Source organism: Colletotrichum spaethianum, assembly GCF_022836535.1.
Source record: "Colletotrichum spaethianum MAFF 239500 DNA, contig02, whole genome shotgun sequence".
NCBI classification, from domain to species: domain Eukaryota; kingdom Fungi; phylum Ascomycota; class Sordariomycetes; order Glomerellales; family Glomerellaceae; genus Colletotrichum; species Colletotrichum spaethianum.
This window is the reverse complement of record NW_026054772.1, coordinates 1781162-1798102: the sequence shown is the minus strand read 5'-3', so window position 1 is coordinate 1798102 and position 16941 is coordinate 1781162. Positions and strand designations below refer to the sequence as shown.

At 48.4% G+C, this 16941-nt stretch overlaps 6 protein-coding genes across 6 annotated transcripts; 1 reads left to right on the top strand and 5 right to left on the bottom strand.

Moving 5' to 3' along the window:
* Positions 1-532: 532 nt before the first annotated feature.
* Positions 533-1956, bottom strand: ColSpa_01380 (D-lactate dehydrogenase [cytochrome], mitochondrial; the record flags this gene model as incomplete). The annotated part of the gene is made up of 6 exons (XM_049267592.1): positions 533-599; positions 650-723; positions 788-817; positions 867-1048; positions 1124-1353; positions 1427-1956. The coding sequence occupies 6 exons, from the start codon at positions 1954-1956 to the stop codon at positions 533-535; spliced, it is 1113 nt and encodes a 370-aa protein (XP_049123549.1).
* A 15-nt stretch (positions 1957-1971) lies between these two features.
* On the bottom strand, positions 1972-2764 carry ColSpa_01379 (D-lactate dehydrogenase [cytochrome], mitochondrial; the record flags this gene model as incomplete). Its single annotated transcript, XM_049267591.1, has 3 exons — positions 1972-2120; positions 2202-2394; positions 2450-2764. The coding sequence occupies 3 exons, from the start codon at positions 2762-2764 to the stop codon at positions 1972-1974; spliced, it is 657 nt and encodes a 218-aa protein (XP_049123548.1).
* A 744-nt stretch (positions 2765-3508) lies between these two features.
* On the top strand, positions 3509-4249 carry ColSpa_01378 (uncharacterized protein; the record flags this gene model as incomplete). Its single annotated transcript, XM_049267590.1, has 1 exon — positions 3509-4249. The coding sequence occupies one exon, from the start codon at positions 3509-3511 to the stop codon at positions 4247-4249; it is 741 nt and encodes a 246-aa protein (XP_049123547.1).
* Positions 4250-4508: 259 nt separating this feature from the next.
* ColSpa_01377 (WAS/WASL-interacting protein family member 1) lies at positions 4509-7760 on the bottom strand (the record flags this gene model as incomplete). Its single annotated transcript, XM_049267589.1, has 1 exon — positions 4509-7760. The coding sequence occupies one exon, from the start codon at positions 7758-7760 to the stop codon at positions 4509-4511; it is 3252 nt and encodes a 1083-aa protein (XP_049123546.1).
* A 1154-nt stretch (positions 7761-8914) lies between these two features.
* On the bottom strand, positions 8915-9732 carry ColSpa_01376 (uncharacterized protein; the record flags this gene model as incomplete). The annotated part of the gene is made up of 2 exons (XM_049267588.1): positions 8915-9647; positions 9668-9732. 2 exons carry the CDS (start codon positions 9730-9732, stop codon positions 8915-8917), a joined length of 798 nt encoding a protein of 265 aa, XP_049123545.1.
* Positions 9733-9880: 148 nt separating this feature from the next.
* On the bottom strand, positions 9881-10874 carry ColSpa_01375 (proline utilization trans-activator; the record flags this gene model as incomplete). The annotated part of the gene is made up of 4 exons (XM_049267587.1): positions 9881-10083; positions 10142-10290; positions 10362-10414; positions 10536-10874. The coding sequence occupies 4 exons, from the start codon at positions 10872-10874 to the stop codon at positions 9881-9883; spliced, it is 744 nt and encodes a 247-aa protein (XP_049123544.1).
* Positions 10875-16941: the final 6067 nt, after the last annotated feature.

Sequence of the window (16941 nt, the reverse complement as noted above, 5' to 3'; positions counted from 1 at the left end):
GGGAACGTGTTGCTAAGAAAAGAATCTGCAACGAAAATTCCCAAGAAACGGATTGGTTGCGAACGGATAGCAACATCAATAGGCAGCAGCGTCCGGTATAGAGGTCGGTTGCACAGAGAGGGCTATTAATGTCGACTGGCAGCGGGCACAGCTGAAACAGTGTTGGCAGGAACACCTCCATTGCACATCTTGGCTTCAATATTTGACAAGCCCCCATACATGGCTTCGATACTTCGAGTCGTACAAGGAGTACAAACTAGCGATAAAGTAGGGCGTTTTTTAGGCCCCCACGTTGTGTTGGTTGCTACCAACTGCGACGCGAACTCCGCAAATGCAGGAGGTGTGTGTTTCGGACCCCCTTTTGAACCAATTTCGCAGCTGGTCGCTGAATCGTAACTAACATGTAGGGGAACCGTTCTGGGGTGAGATGCAGAGATGGCGCCATTGCTTCTAGATGTCTATCTTTCGCTCCAACCGTGACTTATCTCCTCCACCCCTGTAGTCTCACCACATTCGATTGGACAACGAAAACTTATGAGGCCGCAATAGCTTTAGAGCCAGTCGGAAGATCGAAGACCTTGCCTGGGTTCATGATCCACCTGCGACTTGGTCAATACAATGGCATTGCCTCGGGAACGGCTGGACTTACTTGGGATCCACTGCTTGCTTCAAAGTCTTCATGAAGTCAATCGCATCCCTGCCGAGCTCCTCAACAAGGCAGTCCTTCGAGAACATGTCAGCTGTGTCAATGAGAGTGGAGAGACCGTCAGCCGAAAATTAAGCATACCTTCTTCCCAATCCCAATCGCGTGCTCGCCCTGAACGACAACTTAGCAGATATCACGGCAGCAAGTACTAATCACCTACCGAAACCGTCCCCTCCATCTCTAAAGCCCTGCTCATCATATCGTGAACACACTTGGCAACTGATGCTTGCTGTTCCTCGTTCTTCGGGTCGTACATGACCGCCTGGTGGAAGTTGCCATCGCCGACATGGCCGATGACGCTCGCAAACAGGCCCAACTTGCCAGAGTCCTCTTTGGACAGCGCTTTGAACAGACATTAACACCCATCAGCCACAGCAAGAAATGCCTTGTCGCTGGTGGAATGGGCTATAAACTCACTAATTATCTCGGCCAATCTCGAGATGGGTACGGCCACATCAGTAGACCACAGCGAGTATCCTTCGGGCTTGATCGAAGTCATCGTCCACAATGCCTCCTTCCTCGCGGCCCAGAGATCGGCCTCCTCCTGCTTGTTCCTGGCGAAGAAGATTTTGCGTGGCTTGAAAGGCTGCACAATGTCCTTCACCCGGGAGACATCCCCCTTGATGGCCTCGGTTGTTCCTGAGAACCTAAGTGCAGACAATTTTAGTCAACACGGATGTCCCAAGATGGAAGAACCTTCATCACCAGTGTTGGGCTTACTTCAAAAAAAGAGTTGGACTCTCATCCCATGCCGTTCTTCTAACAGCCTCACTCCCATGCCGGTTAATGACCTGCATCTGCACCTCGTCCAGAAACTCCAGCGCCCCAAGCTGGATTCCCGAACGGATCAGCTTCGTGGCCGCCTTCGCAGCTTCGTCAATCGTTGGGAACGAAACCACAGCGACGCTGGTGTCCTGCGGCACGACGGCAAGTTTCAGCGTAACCTCCGTAACCAGCCCCAGCGTTCCCTCGGCGCCGACAAACATCGAGGTGAGGTTGTACCCGGCCGAGTTCTTCCGCGGTCGTCGTCTGGTCTTGATGACGCGGCCGTCGGCGAGAACGACGGTGAGGTTGATGACCCAGTCCTTCATGGTTCCGTAGCGAAAGGCGTTTGTGCCGCTGCAGTTGGTGGAAACCATACCGCCAATCATGGCGGTGGGGGAGGGGTCTAGGGGGAGGAAGAGGCCCGAGTCTTCCATCGTCTTATTGAGGGTTACCCAGTTAACCCCCGGTTGGACGACGACGTCCATGCTGAGCATGTCATGTTAGAAGTTGCATGCTTTGGAGAGGATATGGGACACGTACTCATCAGGGTGGAAGGCGATGATTTTGTCCATGTGCACAAAGTCAATACAGATTCCGCTATAGGGCGACGAGAAACTGCCCTCGACCGAGGAACCGGCACCGAACGGTACTTGAAGTTGTCAGCCTCTACAAACAAAGCGGTGTCACGCAAGAATGTGCGGGAGTTATCTGGCGCGAGACATTAGCTTACCCATCGGCACATTGTGGTTGTTGCAAATTCTAGCTATTAGAGAGACGTCTTCTGTCGTCTTAGGGTAGGCGATGGCCACAGGCCGCCCGCTCGAGTTTGAAGTCGACCAATCCGAATGTCCGTGCAGCTCAATCTCATCCTCGTCGAAGCTGACCGCGTCTTCACCCAAAGTTTTGGAGATCTCTTTGGCCGCCTGTGTGTGCTTGAGTTCCCGTATACATCCAAGACCGGTTGAGAATTCAACTTACAAGCAACATATGCTTCCGATTTGCAAACTCCACCTGGGAGAATTTGCCCCGAGAAGCGGCTTCCTGCCCCGAAGCACCGGATCGACCAAGTAGGTATCCTGCCAAGAGGGGTATGGCACCGAGAGCCAGCAGCTGAAGAGCTATGAATTGGCTGCCCTTCTTGGATGACTCTGAGGAGGCTGTATGGAGTAATTTTGGTTGCGGCGATTTGAATACGAGCCCAGAAGGCAGACCTTGGCGGCGTGCCAGACTTCGGTAGGGATGGGCGGTACTTCTCAGCAGAGAGCCGGAGCGCGAAAAGGCACGAAAAGCCATGGTAATCGGATCAACGGAACTGCAAGAGATGTCGAGTCAAGAATTGACGCGATGGTTATAAGCCGATTCGCTTACCTCCCAGCAGAAGTGGACTGCTGGACTATCAATCTTGTGGCTGGGAGAGACAAGCCGGCAGTGAGCCAGTGGCCCTTGGAGAAGAAGACGTCGATCGCGATGGCTCAGAATCAATTGATCGCGAATAATGACAAAAAAAAAGCACACGAAATACGAGAGTACATAGGACTAGACGATTGTCGCGCCGGATTGATGAAATTTGATGTCGATGGAATGAGGACGGCGACGCGACAGGCCCGAGATTGGGAGGGGCTTCGGCTCCGGAACCCGGGAAAGAATTGGGCCGAGGCAAGCCGGGCCCCCGACACTTGGACATTATCGGCAGCCATGACCTACGAGATACCATCGAATCGACCAGCAGGGAGTTTTGATAATTTTTCGTAGTTTGAGCACATGGAATGCCCTCTAACTCCAGTTTAGGCCAATGTGTACTTGACGGTCGCAAAACTCGGGACTCAAGCAGGCCACAGTCTCCTGGCGTATGCTGTTAGTGACCTGGCCGCGCCATCAGGCCGAGGGATCCCACATACACCTCAAGACGTTTGATGACTCACCCGCCACATTCACAACCTCCTATACTCGATCGCCATTAAGGAAACAACTACAATCAACCTCACCCGACAAGCTTGATTTGTTAAATGAAGCGGACAAAGAAGGGAAATCAACACCATGTCGTCCGCCAGCATCACAATCACCACCCTTCCCAAATCCCACCCAGACCCCTCAAGATTTCACCACCTGACAAGCCTCTACAAATCCTTTCGCCTCCTCTCCCTCCGCCTCTCCCCAGAGTCATTCGGCTCGACGTACGCCCGCGAAGCCGCCTTCCCCTGGGAGACATGGACGTCGCGTCTCGAGAACCCGCTGGCGACAACGGTCGTCGCCTATGAAAGTCCATCGTCGGACCCCAGCCTTGCCCTTGACAACGAACCACCCTCGGCAAGTGCCAAACTCGACGCGTCTATGGACGCGGAATGGATCTCCTCCCTAACCATCATGGGCCCGCTCAACCCCTCAACCCTCGCAACATCCCTCCATCTCGACCCCGACCTCGTCGACTTTGGCCCCGCGCATGCGACAGACAAGCCGACTGCGAACTACGTGCTGAACGGGATGTACGTGATCCCCTCCGCAAGGGGCAGGAAACTGGGCATCCACACGCTCGAGTACGCCAAGAACCTGGTGGCGTCGGAAGCGGATTCGCACGGCCAGCATGCGCGAGTCTCGCTCATTGTCGACTACGACAACGTCTCGGCGAGGAGGACGTACGAAAAGTGCGGTTTCGAGATTGTGCATCGGTACTGGTTTAACGACTATCGCGAGGGGAGAGAGGCGCGGACCGAGGCGGCGGTCATGATGCTTGATCTCGAAAATGAAGGTGCCCAGCATGTCAGAGACGATGATTCATGAACACATCGTGGACGCTCACAGAGGAAGGCACTCGTTCATAAGCTTTCACATTGTTTCACATGTTCGAGAGATTCAGGGTCTTTTGGCGATTTTGTTTTATTTGCACTACTAACAATATCATGGCTTCCTGCTTGCTATCACTATCATCAATCTCCCCCACGATCAAGCGTGCTTGCCAATACTCTGTCAAGACACAAAGCAACCCAAACCAGCTTCCAATTTTCGTCTTGTAATACATTCCCTCAAAGTGTCCGAAACCTCAGAAAAGCTGCTCAAGAGCATTCAAGACGTTCTGAGTCTTGTCTCCCAGCTCGGCCTCGAGCCAAGCCACAGCCTTTTCCTCCATCATCTCCCAACTGTCACGCTCACCCGCCAACTTCTTTCGCAAGAAAGCGACAACGGCAGCGGTGGATGATGCATTTGAATGAGAACTGCCATCGACAATCTTTTCCACCGTGCTCTTGACATCCCGGGCCGAGATGCCAAGGATGGCGAAAAGCTTCTCCGACCACACCCAAAAGCCACTGAAGTCTTGCAGCGAAACAAGGGCAGAGAACTTGTCAGAGGGAGACATGAGGGAACCATCCCTACTTGCATCTGGCCTGCCCGCCATGTCACCCATACCATCCATGTCATCTTCATCGTAATCCTCATCGGGGAGGGGCATCGACGCAGCTTCGGCCATTTCTTTCTTATACTGCCCTAAAAGGGCGTCGTCGACTTGTGCAGTTGGCGGGGCCAATGCGCACGCTTGCACGATTGGAGGCTCATCACCCTCAGTCCATTGGATACCAGAGCGAGGGGCTGGCGGGGGGGGAGGAGCAACACTCACACCGAACCCACTTCCTCCGGACCTTTGTCCACCGAAGAGGCTTCCTGTTTGGGGAGGAAAGGGAGAGGGAGAGTCATCCATGCCAAAGGCGAGCGGTGGGGATGGCTGTCCACCAAAAAGACCCCCTCCAGAGTTATTGCCAAAGAGGCCACCTGTTTGGGAAGGTGAGGCAGAGTAGGCAGTGGCTGTGCCAAAGGGAGAATATGAAGATGCCGGTGCACCAAAAAGACTTCCAGAAGGGCCACCAAACGCTCTCGTTATACCAAACCCCCCAGTCATAGAGGTAGGAGGGGAAACGGCCGAGGGGTTTGCAGACTGGCCGAACAAGTTTCCACTGGTTGGAGCTCCTGCTGTTCTCGCCAATGAATTCGCTGACGACATAATGGTGAACATCTGTGACTGCGGTGCCATTGAAGCTGGTTGAGCGGGGACGCTTGGCATGGGTGCAGAAGACGAGACCCTAAAAGCCGAACGGGCCATTGCCTTCATTTTTCTCATGGGCGCACGCAGGGGCGGTGTCGCGGAAATGGGGGCGTTCGTCGACTCTTGTTGCTCATCCTCCTTGGACCCTGTGCAAGTTGGGTCGTTGTCGACAGCAACGAATGAACACCACTTGCCACCAACCTGGAATTGGATACCAAGACGGACAGCTTCTCGTTCCACCATGCTAGGGAATCGACCCGGGTGCTTTTCCTTGAGTGACTGGCCGTCTTTGCTCTTCGCATGGAAGATCCAGCCACGGCCCTCCTCCAGCTCCTTGACGGCCTTTCGAGCGGCGAGTTGATGGATGGTCTCGGCCTTCTCCTGAAGGATCGCGATGGGGACCTGGAGCTCCAGAGGTCCTTGAGATGACGTTCCACGGAGGATAAGAGACTCCGGCGTCTTATCTTTCAGCTCCCTGTTGGGAGAGAGTAGAAGGTAGACGGTAGTGCGGCTGTAAGGATAGAGGGGCGGGATCTGGAAGGGCGCCTGGAGCACCTTTGGGGGCTTGACGACAGGGACATGAGAGTACCGCTCCGTACCAGTTCCATCGAGCCTTGGCTTCTCGTCTTCCACTTCCATGTCCTCGCCTGCGCTAGTATCAAAGAGTGAGATGGGCTTCTTGGGCTGTTCGGGTGCGCCCTGGTCAAGGGGCTTGGGGAAAGTCGCAGAGTCTGGCTCAATCACCTCAAAGTCGTCTTCGGGCTCCGTTTCCGACTCGGCATCGGCATACTTGAGCTCCAGGGTGTAGTCGTTCACGTGTGGCGTGAGTGCACCCTTGAGCATCCGGACCACCTTACCGGACATCTTCTCGCTGTCGGAGACGGCCTGGGAAAAGCCGTTGCCAGCTCGGGCGAGGCCCTCAATGAGGGAGTGACTGACATCTCGGCCAACTCCCAGAGTGAACAGACGAATCGCACCCTTGGACTCTTGAATGTGTTTGTTGACCATGGCGAAGAGATTCTCCTCACCCCAAACTTCGCCATCCGTGAGTAGAAACACCTCGAGGTCGAGATCGGTGTGGCGGCGCTTGAAGGTTTCCTCGATGGGAGCATGGATCTGAGTGCCTCCGTAGTTGGCATCGAACGTGTCGACGTGCTTCATTGCGGTTTCCAGGGTGTTTTGGTCGTAGGTCATGGACTTGTCGAACAAGAAGGAATGTCCTGAGCCGAAGCTGCAGATGTTGAACATGGCGCCGACAGGGAGAGACTTTAGGAAAACCTTCAGCGCGCTTTTCAGGTCAATAACCTTGCTGCCTTGCATGGAGCCGGAACGATCGCAGATGAAGACAACCTCGGGCTTGGTGGTGGCCATCTTGAACTTGGGAACGAGGGTGGCCATGAGGGCCTGCTGGTGGGGGATCGTGGGGTGTGTCTCGAGGACAGCGACGGGGTTGGAGGTGTTGGTGGCGATGACCTGGATGACGAAGTCGTTGTTCAGCTCTGCAGTGCCCAAGGAGAGGGTGGCGGACGCGAGCTGAAGGGAGGGGGTAGCGTCAGCCTTCATCGTGGAGGTCGAACCGACAGACACAGCGATGGGGTGCGAGGGTGACTGGATCGACTTGATGATACTTCCGGATGGCACCTCGGCGTCAACAACGATGCTGATGCCCTCCTGGGTCGATACGTTGGTAGGCTTGCTCAACAGCGTGCCGGGATAGGAGCCATAGCGCGGGGCAATGGAGGTGGGAATGGTGAACCTGATGCCGTCGACTTCGGCATCATGCTTCAGCTCGCCGAGATACTCGATCTTGACGGTGATCTGGGCGCTGGCGGGCGCGTTGCCAATGGTGGTGCTGAACACGTCGCTTGCGTCAGGCATCTGCTCGAGGAGACCGGCCGTCTGGCCCTTGGCGACGGCGACGTCATACGTCTTGCGGGCAGTGTTCTTCTCCTGCACCACACCCCGGATTATGCGGTCATTGTTGATGGTGCAGGTAAATGCAACAACCGAGACGCCATCGTATAGGGGAAAGTTGTAGCGAAGCTCTGGGATGGCTGCGTCGGAGGAAGGGTTGACGAAGGTTTGAGTGAGGGCGGTCCGCGAAGTCGAAGCAATGATGCGGGCATGAACCGACTGGGATAGCGGAGGGAGATATTTGCGTGGACCGGGGAAAGAGCTTTGATGAACCGGTTCAAAGTAGTAGAGCCCGCAGACGTGCATGTGAAGGCGGCCGCTGGGATTGTTACCGAAAACCATGACGGATAGTGAGGATGAGGCTCACGGGTCCAGGTGAGGTTTGGGCGTTCCCGAGAAGACGGCAAGGTGTCGAGTATAAGTTGTTGCGTTGTGGTGATGCCGTCTGATGCGTTTGTTGCGTGGGGGTGTCTTCAGACGAAGGGATGTCGTCCAGGTGGTTTCAGGGACGAGGTTGCAGTGTGGATGATGAGGTTGAGGAGTGTCGATGATGGTGTAGCAGGGAAGAAGACTCGCTACTTATATGCGTCCATCTTGATCGTCTTGAATTCAGAGGTGGTGTCTTCTGGCTCGTCTGTTTGTCATCATTGGCGTCTTCAAGGCTGAATACGCAGCCAAGTGAAGCAGGAAGAGCGGCCGCCAAAGAGCAGGCACACTCAGGCAGCAGCTCCCTTGTCTGGGGGAACCAATCAGCGACAGTTCTTCATGTGCAAGTCGGCTCTGATTGGCTTTGGATGGCCGTAGTGGTCCGTGCTATGGTTGCCTCTGGACCCCAACCTGACGCTAGTAGGGCGTGCAGGGGCTTTGCTGCCCCGCAATCTCCACTTTTGCCCGCCATCAATCTTCGGTTTTGCGCCGCGGCGTATTACAACGAGGTTGATTTTGAGCTTTCGCTTCACCAAGCAGCGACCACTCAGACAATAGAGGGCCTCTGCTTGGTAATGCGAGCCCACCGTCATCCAACTTTTCATCTTTCGGTTCCTGTCAATCGTCTTTGGTGACTCGATCTAACTCTCCAAACTTAGGCACCTAGGAGAGTCTGATCTCCAATGGCTGCCTATTTGCTGGATGACAAAGACTGGGAGGAAGTGACTCACATGTGCTCTGCATAAAGGCCAGCATTCCAGTCCTGCCACACAGCTGACCGCCCCGTTACCAATCAACCACTTTGGATTGCATGGATCTATTGGACATGATTTGCAGATGCAGGTCCCTAGCAGAACTTTGGCTTCTTTGACTTACGTCGTTTGGCCAAACGTATTTACCTTATCATAGGTGAGTATTGACCAATACGGAAAGAAAACAAATGCCCTTTATGCAGCTCCCATTCATCAACTACAGAAGTTTCCCATAGTCTAGGAAACACACCAAAATGTCGCCCCATACAACATCATGCATCCATCCTTTGCCTTTCCACCCGTTCCCCATATTGGCTTTCAACTGCCAAACGCCAGGATGTGTCTCTCCAACTCCCCAAAGTCGCCCAGATCTTGGCCGGTAAGAGCGAGATCCTGGTTATGGTAGATGGAATTCCAGTCGTATGCATCTTCCGGCAGTATGTCCGCCATTCCCTCGGCCTGCTCCAACGGTTGAGCTTCGTCGTTTCCTGCTGCTGCTGGCTGCATCCACAGATAGGAGATGTCATTCCACAGACTTGAATCGAGCAGGCTCCTGGACCCCAGTTGACTAGCCCGACCGGCCGGCGTCAGGCCGCCTCCTTCGGCAGACCTACTTTTTGTCGAGTCCGAAAAGCCCTGCTGACTACCCCGAGTCCCGTCACCATCTTCTCCCGTTGTCGACACGACAATAGTCGAGGGCTGTCTGCCTTCCGCAGTGATACTTGCCGTTCTTGGTCGGTTCGTGCGGAATTCACTAGGGCTGTTTTTGGGTATATCCAGGAAGGTTGAGAGGTGATCCCGCATCCGCCGGACTTCTCGCGCCCTCTGTAAAGCAAAGTCGTTGCCTCGGCCGACGAGGTAGTCGAGAATCTCCAGGGCATCAGATAGGCCTGGTCTAGGCGCCAGCTTCTGACTCTCCTCGCAGGTCGAGTCGATGATGAGAGTCAAGATCATGATGAAGGCCGCCGAGAAGATGGCATCCAGGTCGAAGAAGCCAAAAGTTGCTGCGATGAGCTCGGTCAGTCTCCCACATTTTTCGTGCCACACTTGCCTGGGCTTTCTTGGACTCACTCAATATGTTTCTCTTCCGCAATGATATCAAGACCTCCAAGAGTCGGCGCGCCGCTTCCGAACATGTCCTACTGAGCCGTCCAAGTGGCGAAGCTCCCAGCTGCAAGTCACCGCCGCTTTCTTCATCGAAGATTAATTTCGATACATGGAGCATGACGGGTCGGATGGTCAAGAGGATTGCCTTGTGGATTATTAGTCCAGGTTTCTTAAGGATTACACTTGACCCACTTGGTAAAGCATCATATGGAGGTATGCAGACGTTCTCAGCGACACGTCCCCTTCCATTGATTGCACGCCAGACAAGTTCGGCGAGAGCTCTCCGGGAATCTCCTTCGCTATCCAGTAAAGCGACTGCACAATGTCTTGAACATTGGGGACGAATGTCTCTTCGGGATGTGTGCCTGGTCCGTAGATTGCTAGCAAATGTGAGTGTCAGCAAACCCAAAACTAAAATATGAACCGAGGCCGACCTACTTGATAGAATTCTTCCTGTAAGTTTTGCAATCTTGATGTTGGTCCTGAGAGGGAGAGCGGGCGGAAAGCCCGGCGAGTCGGTAGGCATGTCGACCTCAATGACATCGTCCACAATGCCCGAAGGATTGCCAGTCGCGGCAGCGAGACGTCTTCCCACAACAAGGTCAGCAACCCTTACCGCTAACAACGTAAAGCACGGCTCGGTTGAAAGGTCGCTCACCTTTCCTGCATGTACACCGTCCACCACAAACGGTTCAGGTGCACCTTTTCCGACTGCAGCAAGTGATGCGTGCCTGATTTGCGATGATAGCCGTGCGTTGTCGCTAACCGGAGAGCAGAACTGATCTACCAAGGTAAGAACAGGGGCAACCCTAAGATGACACGATTGGCTCACATAAAGATAGGCCTCCTCCTTGCGGTTTGCATTCTGCAAATACACCGCCGCCAATGCATGAATCTCGATGCCCAACTTACCCAACCCATACAGCTCGCTCAGACTCGGAAGTTTCGACTGGACATACGCAAACATGCCCGATCCAGGCAGCCCGCTCTTTTCTTCGACATCGAAGCTCCCCGAGAACAGCTTGCCAATGGCGAACACGAGCAGCATCTCCAGGTACCACGGCGTCTGCGACTGCGATGCGTCGCCCAGGTTCGAGTAGAAGAAGGCCAGACGGTCGGAGAACTCGCGCGTGTCGATGTGGTGCTGGGTGTATCCGATGAAGAAGGTCATACTGTCAAAGAGCTTGCGGGCCTCTTCCTCTGAGGGCAGGGCTGGTGCGTCATTGTGAGGCTTGACAGTGGCTGCACGGGGCAGCGAGTGGCTTAGTAGGTTGATGGGATCTCGCCGGCCTAGTCGTTGATATTCCAACAGGTTTTGGAGTCGTGACCCGAAGGTGTGGCTCGAACTCAGTGAAGAGTCGGCTGGTATGGCTGATGAGGGGCGTCAGGACAACAAAAGCCGAGGTGGAATCATAAGGAGACTAACCGGATCCAGGTGAAGACTCAACGGCATTGCTCGCATTGCTCCTTGATAAGGAGTTCGTCGGGACAGGCGACGCGAGCTGGTCAAGAGCTAGCCCCAGCAGGGTGGATGCAGCGTTTACCTGCGTAGCGTTGTCGGTAGGGGTCTGCACTGTAGCCCTAGTTGGTGGCCGAGTAGGGGACTCTATCTGCCTCGTTGATACTCTGATAGTATCGTTTTCCCTTACTGTTTCTGGGTCAGCTTATGCCAAATTTTGAGGAAACTAGTCATAAGTAACCATTGGCAGTTGTAACACCGGTGCCTTGGCTCTCGTATCGGGCCAGCCTTTCTTGGAGATCTTGGATCCGGCTAATGAGGCATCAGAACAGCTAACAGCGGACTGCAAACTTGGATGAACTGACGTGACAGAGTACACCCGCTTCTTTCCAGGCTCTGGGAACTTGCACTCCAGGTCACGCCGGCTGCAGTACGTGCACGGCGCGTCGCCCGAGCATTTCACCTTCTTCCGCCTACAAGTGAGACAACTGTACCCACACACCGCCGTTAGAGGGCTCATTCATTAAGGATAGGCAATGCGTTCGCAGGAACAGTGCAAGAGGAGTAGGGGAGTTGAGCGCCTTGGCCGAGAGATACCGGAGCATGTTCGGAAGGGCTGGGAGCTTCGGAGACTCACGCCGAAATCGTCTTTGCCGCGTCGCGACTCACACCGTGCCGGCTGCTGAGTGACAAACGCCTTGGCGACGCAGTGACCTCGGAATCCATTACCTCTGTTCCAAAAGTCGCGCTCTCTCCGGCGATGCAATGCTGCCGATGTATCGTGATTCCACCGTGTTGTCTCGAGTCTCGGGTGTTGGCTGAGATGAGGGGACCACGCAAGACTGTCAAGGATGTGCCGCATCGGGAGATGAGATGGCGGGACGCCGAATCTCGGAGCGGGGTGCCGGCGCTAATTTATCGCCGTTATCACCCAATTTCGTTATCTCCTACCACATTGTTCTTTGAGACGATTTAACCCATATGTAGGAATAGGAACTTGGCAGGCTTCGACTTCACATCACGCCTCCCACATAAAACACAACTTCAGTCTTGAGCTACCGCTCAATCTTGCCCGTCTTCAATCCTGCCCGAGCCTTTCCTACCCCAACCCTACATATTTCACTAACAAAACTACCTATACTAACTATATCGACATGGTGCGACCAGATGAGTCGGGAATGTCCTTGTGCGTGCGGCTTCGGAAGGTGTTGTAGCCATGACCCAGCAGTTGGCGTCGCTCCTCAAAACGGACGGCGCGGAACACAGCGCGAGCGATTGATAATTTTCTTCAACGGTGCAAACAGCCGTCAGCCTGATCCTTGACAACTCAGGACTTATCCTGACTCTTGGGTGTCGTCGTAGCACACCCGATACCGAGAAGGCGGTATCAAGTGAGTTTACCTTTCGCATTGACACCGGCAACAGTGCCTGTCCTACGTACATCCTTTCGGGGACAGCGCACGACCGGAAGATAACCGTCTACGCCGACAGCACTTCAGCAATCAAGCTAGCGTTGACCAGGTCAGCGCCGACTGAGTCATGCAGTCTGATGTTCGCCGCCGCTGTGAGGCAGTATTATAATACACCTGTGGTCTAAGCTTCATTCTGTCAGACTTGTATATTGTCGCGATGCCCTCACGCGCATCGCGCAGCCTTGTGAGATTTGTGCTGGGCCTGGATTAACTATTAGTCTGGTCCCTTTGTGTGGATCCACTACGCAGGATATGTATTTATTTGTTTTAGATAAGGTAATCCTGTATATAGAAATCTAAGCCGTTTTTTTTTATATCTTTTTTACTTTAAGTAGTAACTCTATAATAGTTATAAGCTTAGCTTATATTATACCTTTAAACTACTATATTTAGAGTATACTATAGGCTAAAAAATCTTTTTTAAATAAATTATTTTTATTTTTTTAAATTAATATCTCTAATATATCTATTTCTATTAAAGCTATAAGGAAACTTAAAATATAAAGTAATTAGTCTTTATAGTATATAACTTTTTAGCTTAAAGTAAAATTAAAATATATTTAAGAATTTATTAACTTAAATAAACCTAAATAAAAAAAAAAAGTAAACCTAAATATCTTAATAAAATCTTAAATACTTTAAGGATTTTTATTTTTAATAAATTTATTATTAATATAAATCTTAAATAAACTAATAATAAACTTCTTTTAATAATAGCTAATTTAAATATTAAGGTTATTGTAACAGCACAACTCCCTTAGCCAGATGGTTGTACGTCACAAGGGCATATAAGCAGTGTTAACAGCAGGGCTTGCACGCGTGTAAGCACTGACGGATCTTTTGGGTCAATTGGGTCAATTGGTTAGGCCGTAGAGTCAAAGGGTCCTTGCGACCGACGTCACTGTCAGCGTCTGTTACAATTGTGCTTGCACGCGTACGGTCAGACTAACAGCTGCTGGACTTGGCATGTGGCAAAGAAAGGCTTGATTGCCGTCACAAGTTCGATTCCCGTAGTTGTCCCTGGCTGTCAAGGCGAGCGCTGGCGAAAGGCGGGGTAGGACTTGTCTCATCGCTAACTCTAACCTTGGGGGTCTGTATTGCCTATGTGTGCCTTGGGGACAAGGCAGCCTAGGAGAGGGTATAGTTGTAACAGCACAACTCCCTTAGCCAGATGGTTGTACGTCACAAGGGCATATAAGCAGTGTTGACAGCAGGGCTTGCACGCGTGTAAGCACTGACGGATCTTTTGGGTCAATTGGGTCAATTGGTTAGGCCGTAGAGTCAAAGGGTCCTTGCGACCGACGTCACTGTCAGCGTCTGTTACAGTTATATATTAAATATATATCTTAAATATTAGTATAAAAAAGGCTATTTAAAAATAATAATAAAAAGTATTTAATATAATTAATATATAAATAAAAATATTAGTTATTAAATTACTTTTTAAATTAACTTAAATAAAAGCTTTTATTACCCCCTTGGCAGGGTGGCCACTGCTAGCGTCACGTGATGCTAGCTATTACGTGGGTAGTGCATGCCTAACTATAAGTAGCGGTGTACACGTTAAGATAGACCTTAATACAATCATCCTTTATACATCTCTCTGACTGGTAACAAGTAGTAGTATAACCTTCATATAGGTAAAAAGACAGGTGTATTAGCCAAAAGGCCAAGGAGCTACTACCTCACAGAAAAGGCAGGAAGATAGCAACTTCTTAAAAGAGCTATAATTACACTTTTACATGAAGGCAATTAATTAGCTAACCCTCAAGTTAACCGCCAGACCTTCTAGTTAAGCCAAGAAATAAACCTCAGTAAATAAAGGCTAAGGAGCTATTACTTTATAGAAAAGGCAAAAAAATAGCAACTTCTTAAAAGAGCTATAATTGTACCTTTACGTAAAGATAATTAGTTAACCCTTAAGTTGGCCACTAGGCCTTCTGGTTAGGCTGAGAAGTAAACCTCGGTAAACAAAAGCAATAACACCTATACCCTATACTTGTATATTGCAATTGACCTCTCTGCAGTAGATGACACCCCTATCTGCCGACCTTCAATTCAACCCTATCTATCTGACGCGCTTACCGACATACTTACCAACGCGCTTACCAACAAACCCACCAACACGCTTACCAACACGCCTACCAACACGCCTACCGACACGCCTTCTGCTATTACAGAAGAAGGTTACCGGACTAGCCTAGTGAAGCAATAGGGACTATTGCTTATTAAAGCGTCGGGGGGCAGTTGTTACCCCCTTGGCAGGGTGGCCACTGCTAGCGTCACATGATGCCAGCTATCACGTGGGTAGTGCGTGCCCAACTATAAGTAGCGGTGTACACGTCAAGATAGACCTTAATACAATCATCCTTCATACATCTCTCTGACTAGTAACAGCTTTAATATAAAACTAAATAATATTTTATTTAATATTTAAGATTTTTAAGTAATGATATATATTAAGTAACTTATTTAATTAAACTATTATTTAAAAAAAATATTTAGTTTTGTTAGATTAAATAGCCTTAAATATTAACTTATTTATTTAGTTAATAGAATAATAAAATTTTTATTTTTATATAAAAATCTTAAACTTATTAAAAGTCTAAGGTGCTTTTACTTTAAGAACTTTTCTAAAAGTAGTATTATATAAAATTACTTTATTTTAAGTAATTTATAAACTTATAAAAATTATTTAAAATAAAATAATAAGCCTTTTAGTTAAAAACCTAAATAATTATATAATAATTTTAATTAGTGTTTTATAAAAAGACTTATTAGTAATAAAGTATTATAAGAAAAGGCCTAGTATTTATATAACTTTAGTAAATTATTTTATTATATTAACTAAAAATAATATATATTACTTTTTACTAAAAAACTTAAATAAAGTATATATTTATAGCTATTTATATTACTAGCCTCTACTTAAATATACTTATATAAAAAAAGCCTTTACTAGCTACTTATTTAGACTAGCCTTAATTACTAATAATAATATATAATAAATCTATAATTAAATTAATAACTCTTAAAATATAAACTTTTAAGCTAAATTTATTTAGAAAAGGTAGCTTTAAGTAATCCCTTTATTTTAAAGAAGAAATCTTAGGAGATATAATAATAAAGCTAATAATAATAAAAATAATAATAATAGACTTAGTAATAACTTACTATTAAAGGTTATTATATGTATTATTAACTTTACCTTGCTTTAACTAAACCTAGATAAAGCTACTTAGAAAAAGGAAGTTTATAGCGTCTTTATTACTTTATACTTTAACCTATATATCCTTTTATATAGTACTATATTAACTAAGAATAAGATTTATTATAAGAACTCTTATCTTATCTAATTATATCTTTATATATAATAACTATATAAACTTACTATATCTATATTTAGATTAAGTAAAATAGGAGCTTTATAACTATATATAACTTGTCTATATATAAAATAAGCTTATAAGAATCAGGTTAACCCTAGAATTCTAGTCTTAGATCTAGTTAACCCTAGAATTCCAGCCTTAGATCTAGTTAACCCTAGATTCTAAAAAACAAACTCCTAGATTCTAGATAAGATTATTTTATTAGATAATCATATTACTAATAAGATATTAAGAAAAAGATATAAACCTAAGATATTCTTACCTTTTAAAAAAAAAAGTTAATATAATAGCATATATAAATACAATAACCTTATCTTTTTACCTTTACTTTTACTAAGTCTCTTTACTTCCTTATAACTATCTAAGAATATTACTAACATATTCTAAGTAGTTATAAGCCTAGCTTATAAAAGACTTATACTTATATTTTTATTTAATATAACAAAAATTCAACCTTACTAAAGGACAAACCATATTAGCTAAGGGAATTTTAAGGAATATAGCTCTAAGGTAGCTACACCTTATACCTAGCAGCCTATATTTAGCAGAATAAAGGGACTAGCTTACCGGGCAAGCACTACACCTATTGCTATATTTTACGCTACTACAGCTCTAAGCAAATCACAATTCAATTTCACCTTACTGGTTAAAGGTTATTTCTAGTCTATATTTAACAAAGACTATATACCTTAAACTGGAATTAAACCTAAGAGCTTTAATTAAGTTACTAATTTAACTAGTTAATCTAGAGGGTGGCTAAACCTCTAGACTAACTACTTTGCTGTCTAGTGAAAGCTTCTTTAGTTAAAGGCCTATATATATCTTTAACCTAAGACAACCACGTAATACTATACCGTTAACAACAACACTATAATAACCTAACTACTTCTAAGACCTATTTTTTAAGATAAATCTAAT